General features: G+C 33.7%; 1 protein-coding gene across 3 annotated transcripts; it reads left to right on the top strand.

Moving 5' to 3' along the window:
• The first annotated feature begins 1,020 nt into the window (after positions 1–1,020).
• Positions 1,021–6,818, top strand: LOC112716119 (DNA repair protein RAD51 homolog 3). 3 transcript variants are annotated; one of them, XM_025767973.3, is made up of 11 exons: positions 1,021–1,326; positions 2,310–2,355; positions 2,911–3,090; positions 3,230–3,334; positions 4,487–4,609; positions 4,774–4,807; positions 4,920–4,990; positions 5,079–5,305; positions 5,526–5,657; positions 5,973–6,039; positions 6,133–6,818. In XM_025767973.3, exons 3-11 carry the CDS (start codon positions 2,979–2,981, stop codon positions 6,306–6,308), a joined length of 1,047 nt encoding a protein of 348 aa, XP_025623758.1. In that variant the 5' UTR covers positions 1,021–1,326; positions 2,310–2,355; positions 2,911–2,978; the 3' UTR covers positions 6,309–6,818. The 3 variants fall into 3 exon arrangements, with proteins under 3 accessions (XP_025623758.1, XP_025623757.1, XP_072061287.1); XM_025767972.3 differs by lacking the exon at positions 2,310–2,355 and having other exon boundaries at positions 1,022–1,326; XM_072205186.1 differs by lacking the exon at positions 2,310–2,355 and having other exon boundaries at positions 1,038–1,326; positions 2,605–3,090.
• Positions 6,819–7,022: the final 204 nt, after the last annotated feature.

The following is a 7,022-nucleotide window of genomic DNA, read 5'->3' as shown; positions in this document are numbered from 1 at the left end:
TTTATTTGTTGGCCTTTTTCTAGTCAGAGAAAATTTGTGTTACTATTTTGTATAAAAGGCTGTTACTCTCATAAAGACCAAAAATCATTTTTCATAAAAATTATGAGACAGAAGATAACATGTGTCCTCATCTTAATTTTAGTTTATTCTAATCGGTTCTTTTACATAAAAAAAAATAGATTAATCTTACACTATTCATAGAATTGGTTTATTTGGTTCATTCTAACTAATTTTTTTATTTTTACAAAAACAAAACAGATTCTTGGACTAACTGCAAAGTTGATTGACTGTAAGAAGGACCAAATGAATCAAGTTGTAGTTGTTAGTCATCACGATCGTATGTTTGGTCAGCATCAATGGCAAGCACCGAGAACAAAGCTAGTGACATGGAGGGATAATATTTTGAATGTGTTCAATACAATTCAGGCTAACAAGGTAACCGAAGATGGGTCCTAGGCAGTCCAAGGCTTGGTGGTTCGCCGAAGAGGTTTTTTTTTTGGATTTGTCTTATCTAGATTTAATCTAAGTTTGTTTTTCTTGTTCTTAACTAGTGAGAGCAAAAGGTTGTAATTTGTTCTGTTACAAATATACAATATTTATCGTAGAGTATGGTTCTAAAAATTGAACCAGACCAACTGGTTGAATTGATTCAACCGAAATCTAGTAATAAAAACAATACAATCTATTATTTATAACTGCTAAAAAAAATGTTTTAAAAATTGTTGAACCGACCAATAACCGATCGGTTGGATCGAATCAGTAGCTAATTGGTTCGAACAAAATGATGTCGTTTTGTTTATTCGAAAAAAAAAAACAAGCAGAACCAATATTTTAAAAACCGGATCAAATTAGTCGGTTCGATCAGTCTAACTGTGAACCAATAGTATCACGGTCTGATTTGTCTCTTAAAATCGTTTCTCTAAAAACTGGAGGAAAACCGTCGAACCGGCGGTTTCCAGCCAGTTGAATGGGACAGAGAACCGACCGGTTTAAAAGAAACGGCGTCGTTTTTGCCAAATTTGCTTACTTTCACTCTTGGTTCTGAGCTCCTTCGTTTCTTTCTCCCTTTCTCCCTCCCTTTCTTTCGTTCACAGAAACTCAGCCAAAAAACCCCAGCACTGTAAGCCTACACCACCGCCGCCGCAAGGAGTGGCATACTGCCGCCGTCCGTCCGTCTATCTAGCTTCCCTCGTGCTCAAGTCTTCAACCCCCGTTCGCTGTCACCGATCGCAGCTGCTTCCTCGAGCTCGGCGTCCATCGTCTTTGTCTGCTCAGCCGCGCTTCCGCCGCCGTTAGTTGCCGTCGAACTGCTCTCTTGTCGCCGCCGTGAGTTCCCTAAACCCACCACCAGACAATACACTCGCACAACACCAATACTCTGCTTCAAACTCTGCAACTTCTTATTTCTATTACAATAAGTAACTATTTGATTTGGCAGTGGTTTGGATTTTTTTCATAGACTGAATTAAAGTATACAATAGTTATGTTCTCTTCTCTATCACATTGATACTAAGCTTTGATTTCTCTTATTTCGTTTCAAGTTTACCGCACTCAACATGTTTGATGAAATGCTTTAACCATATTTCGGGTTGGTTTTATCATTTCTAGCTTTTAGAAACTTAGTAAGTTGATTGCATGTGAAATTAGAATAATTGGATCTTAGTAATTAGGAAATTTTAGCTGCACAAATAACATCTTTGTAGAAAACATATTAGCATGATGATTCCACTTGCATTAGTGTTCTTCTGGTAAATTTTAACTGTTAGTGTGAACTTGTTAAATTGTTGGGCTGCTGTTGTTTTAATTTGCTAAATTGTTAGGTTTCTGTGATTTAATTTGTTGGATTTTCTATTTAGGTCTTGTTCTTGTTTATTTGCTAAATTGTTGTTGTGTATTTATTGTTGTCTTTGAGATTCTTGCTGGATATTGGTGATCATTGATTTATTATATGCTTCATGTTTTCATTGTTTTCTTCTTCTGAAGGAAAAAAAATTCTGTTTTCATTGTTCTGTTGATTGTTTGTTTTGTTTCATAAATTAATTTTTTGTGATCAATGCTCAAACTCTAAATGCTGTTCTGTTGGTTTTGCAGTGTTTGTTGTGTTTCAGAAATCAATTTTTTGTTATCAATGCTCAAACTCTGAATGTTGTTCTTCTGTTTTTGTTTTGTTTCATAAATCAATATTTTGTGATCAATGCTCAAACTCTGAATGTTGTTCTAAGGCTGTGTTTAGAAGAGGTGATTGATTTCTTAGTGTTGTTTTGTTTTTGTTTTAAAGCTGTGTGTTGTGTTCAATTTTCATTTTGTAGGAAATTCTTTGAGGTATATAAGAATTAAGAAGGAAGACTTTTAATGGTATTATTCTGTTGATTCTGGTAGTTCTTTGAGTTAAGGCTTTGTATGTGTGTGTGAGAACATGTGTAATGTTGAATGCTATTGCATCTAATAAGAGTTCTTGGAATACCCTTATCTTTGGTCATTTGTAATTTATTTATTATTTTATTCTAAAACGGTTTTTCCGGTTGAACCATCGGTTGGACTGGTTGAACCAATGAACCAGTGAACCAGTGACTAAAGTGGTTTAATGACTGGTCCGATTTTCAGAACATTGGATATGGCAGACACACATGTCGAACAAGTGTCGATGCGTGTCTCGTGTCTGACGTGTTTTCAACACATGACACACGGACACTCAACTCAACGAAGGATTCATGCTTCATATGTTTTTATATTTCAAATTAAACACGGTTATTAACTTATTATGAGAATTAATTTAAAAATTGGCCACTTTTAATCCAATTTGTAAACATAAAAATTAAAATTGTGAAATAAATTAAAATTATTTATTTTTATTTGTTTCAAACTATAACAAAAATAATTCCATTTTTAAATGAATTCCGATTCTTGTAGTTCCAAACATTCTCTACTAAGTACTAACCAGTCAAGAGTGAAGAAGATGAAAGATAGTTAAGAGAGATATGGAGGTGGGAATGCTTCCAATATCAGCTTCGAAGAGAGGGAAGCTCTTGGCAGCTGGCTACACTTCACTCCGTTCCATTTCCCGTGCTTCCGCTTCACAACTTGCCACAGGTTAACCTTTCGATCTTTTTTTTTTTTTGCTTTTTCGATTCCCTCTTTTCCCTGCATTTTTTCAATTATTAGGGTTCAATCAAAGAAAGAAAGAAAGCGGTTTTAGCTTTTGAAATGCGCATTATTTGATTTTGAATAGATATCGAAGTATCTGAGGATGAGGCTTGTGAAATTCTGAAATATGCATCCCAAACCAGTGCTTTGGACCGATCAATTGGGAATAGTAATACTTCTAACCTGTATGGTATGTGATGATTCTGATTTTCTCATAAATGGCTACTTTTCATTTTCAGAAACTCTTGAGCATTTTTTATCAATTTGGACCAGGATTTGGTCAGTATAAGTATCAAATTATCTTCAACAAATAAATTTTACTGATTTATTTATGCAAACTTTGATAAATATGGGTGCAAATTGTGTTGACTTATGTTTAAACTTGGGTAAGTATAGGCGTAAACCATGTGCTTTATGTGTACAAATACTGTAGGTGCAAATTTTTGCCGGTGAAATACTGGTCCAAATTAATAATATTTGCTGGTCATATAGCGTTGCTATTTCATTTTTTTTTCTCTTTTCTAATTTTTAACTTAGCAATTGTTTAGTTTTGGCTTGATATCAAAATTTTGGGATTTTTTTTTATCTGGTATTGTTATATGTAATAGTTGTGTTCGGTTATGAACTTGAAATGAGTACACCATTATTTCATAGTGGTGAAGTAACAAGGAAATTAGGATTGATTTAATCTGACTTCAGTGCATTTTGTGAGGCGGACTAAATCCTTTTGTTGGGGGCTGATGTCACCAATCTTTTGTGGGTTCAAAATGGTGGTTTACTCTAAGGAATAGAGTGGATACTGTTAATTTATGTTAAAAAGTAATGGTCCAAACAGAATGATGACAGGGAAAGCTCTCTTCAATTGTTTTTGGTGCTGTACTATTGAAAACTGGAACTACCATGCCACAGAAGTTTCAGGTTATGTGATAAAAGCTTTTGGAAGCTTGGATTATGTTGTAGATTCTATGACTGAATCTATACCAAGTAATTAATAGCTAGGTAGTTGACTCTCCTAAACCATTAGTTTAATCTTCGTCAAAAGAAATTGTCTGCGCAATGAGTATGTGAACGTTACTGGCTGATGGAGAAGTTGAACTTGAAAGGCTATTAGGAGGACATGCTTAAGAGTTATTTGACATTCTATTTCTTTATAAAATATTACGGTTACCAGGTTATGCGAGTATGTGACTTTCCCTTACTATTGGAATGCTTATATTTTTGTTTTGTGTGTTATGAATTCAATTTGCTTTAGGATTCTACTGTGCATGATTGTCCAAAGAATTTCATATAATCCTTCCTTTTTGCTTTGCTTTTTATTCATTTGGTGTTTTGTGCATGTAAGGTGGTCAGACCGCGTGGACTATGCTCAATGAGGAAAAGTTTAATACTCGCATTACGACATCTTGTGTGGATCTAGATAACATCCTTGGTGGAGGGATTACCTGCAAAGAAGTTACTGAATTAGGTTAGCGACTGCTTTGGATTCTCCTAATATGAACAAATTGTTTATGATTTCTAATTAAATTGCATGTTCTTTAACTTGTTTACGAGCATGAATGTTACAACAGTTTTCTTCTTTCCTTCTTCCTTATTACGGGTTGCAATATAATTCTATGTTTATTTAATTAGGTGGAGTTCCCGGCATTGGTAAAACACAAATTGGGTATGCTTTGTCATCCCAATTTTTCACCTCATGTTCTTGTTTTCATTTCATCCTAAATTGTGAATTATTTTGGTTAATTTTAGTAGTGAAATTTGGTTGTTTACATTTGCAGGATTCAACTTGCAGTAAATGTTCAGATTCCACTAGAGTATGGTGGTCTAGGTGGGAAGGCAATATACATTGGTAAGAGCCTTAATCAGATCTATAACTCTTGCAACATTTGATTTATTAAGATCATTTATTGGAATTTTTTCACCTGTGTTATACTCAGACACAGAGGGAAGTTTTATGGTTGAACGTGTTTTACAAATTGCGGAAGCATGCATAGAAGACATGCCAGAATATAGCCACCACTTTCACAACAATGTTCAAGATTGCGAAGTCAAAATGCACCCTAATAGTATATTGGAAAATATATTCTATTTTCGCGTTTGCAGCTATACTGAACAAATTGCTTTGGTGAATTACTTAGATAAATTCATTGAAGAGCATAAAGATGTGAGTATATTTTATCCATTAATTGATAACTTTTATAAATGCATCTTGATGACAATTCTCGATTTTTATTTTAGCATTAGTCAGTCACATAGTATTTGCTGGATTCTAGACATGGACCTATAGAAGTAGCTTTTTGTTTTCTTTCCAACTGTTTTCAATTAATATTTGTTGTACATTTTTAAGAGTTCTATCATGATCGGTACTGATTATGATATTCCAGGTAAAAATCATCATTATTGACAGTGTCACCTTCCATTTCCGCCAAGATTTTGATGACATGGCACTCAGGACTCGGTTATTGAATGAAATGGCTTTGAAGTTGATGAAGCTTGCAAGAAAGTTCTGTTTGGCTGTAAGAAACTATTTTTATTCTTTCTGCCAGAGGTGTTTTTTAACTTTATAATCTGTGATTGCAAACAAATCAAGTTGCTCTTATTACCTTGACTTCTTCCCCCAATACTTGATGGCTTTCTCTGTTATCTTTTACTCTTCTTTTCCACCTTAGATTTTTGCCATTCGTTCAAATTTATTCTTTTATACGATCATTCAAATTGTGGATATAAAAAGTTCTTATGCTTACTGATGTAATCATATATAAATAGATGTCTGTATAATTTTTTTTTTCATTAACAGTGAACAAAAACTAAATCTTGATTGTGTTTGGTAGGTTGTTCTTTTGAATCAAGTGACAACCAAGTACATTGAAGGTTCATATCAATTGACCCTTGCACTAGGTAAGTGTTTTATTTTTTACTTTATTGTATTCATCCCTTGATCAGATGCATTTTTGTTGAAAGCTTTGTTTGTTGTTTATAACGATTGAACAGGCGATAGCTGGTCGCATTCATGCACGAATCGGATAATCTTATTTTGGAATGGCGATGAACGGCATGCGTATATTGACAAATCTCCCTCTCTGAAATCAGCATCTGCAGCGTATTCCGTGACCACTAGAGGGATCCGTAATTCTAATTCAAGCTGCAAACGAATCAAGATGGTGTGAGATTCTTTTTGACTGGGAACACACTCTAAAACTCGTTTTCCTGACTAGCCTAATTTTCTTTTGTTTTGAGTGAATGAGATACAAAAGAGAAAGAAATGAAAAGGCAAATCTAAAGAAAAAAACTAATATAGCTAGGTTCCTAACAATCGGATTTGAATCTTCTAAATTTTGAATGTTATTTTAAAGGGTAAAGTGTGATTTCTCACCATTTATAGAGAAAGTATGAGAGAAAACTATTCAAAAGTGAGAGATTATATTTTACCATCTCAAGTAAAAATTTAAAATTTAGAGAATCTAAATTCCTAACAACCACAATAAAACATAATAGCGGCATGAACCGAACTATTTGCACTTAGCCACTCCCGGAAATCTAATTCTGATTGAGCTCCTTCTTTAGCTATGAATTGGCAACTTTATTAGCCTCCCTTTTGGATCAAACCAAAACTAGGAATCCAAGTTCTTTGCTGTTTTAATTCAAAGATTTCTTTGATAATAGCCTTTTCTGCCTTATTTCGGATACTGTCCAATGTTATATAATATAAAATAACATAAAATAAAAATGAAACTTCTACTTAAACGCACATATTCTTCAGGATTTCTGGTTCTCTACTTTCTAATGAACGGGACTAAAAAACGATATTATAAAATAATTCCTAATTAATATAAAGATACTTATTATACGAACATATTATGGCTATATATTATGACTATTAT

The sequence above is a fragment of the Arachis hypogaea genome, chromosome 10 (genome assembly GCF_003086295.3).
Source record: "Arachis hypogaea cultivar Tifrunner chromosome 10, arahy.Tifrunner.gnm2.J5K5, whole genome shotgun sequence".
NCBI classification, from domain to species: Eukaryota; Viridiplantae; Streptophyta; class Magnoliopsida; order Fabales; family Fabaceae; genus Arachis; species Arachis hypogaea.
The sequence above is the reverse complement of the archived record's forward strand: the minus strand, read 5'-3'. Positions and strand labels throughout refer to the sequence as shown.

Excerpts from the sequence above, each read along its gene's own strand:
- LOC112716119 (XM_025767973.3), top strand. The coding sequence starts at position 2,979 with ATGGAGGTGGGAATGCTTCCAATATCAGCTTCGAAGAGAGGGAAGCTC. Across the intron at positions 3,335-4,486 it reads TAATACTTCTAACCTGTATG|GTGGTCAGACCGCGTGGACT; the intron begins GTATGTGATGAT and ends TGTGCATGTAAG. Across the intron at positions 5,658-5,972 it reads CAAGAAAGTTCTGTTTGGCT|GTTGTTCTTTTGAATCAAGT; the intron begins GTAAGAAACTAT and ends TGTGTTTGGTAG.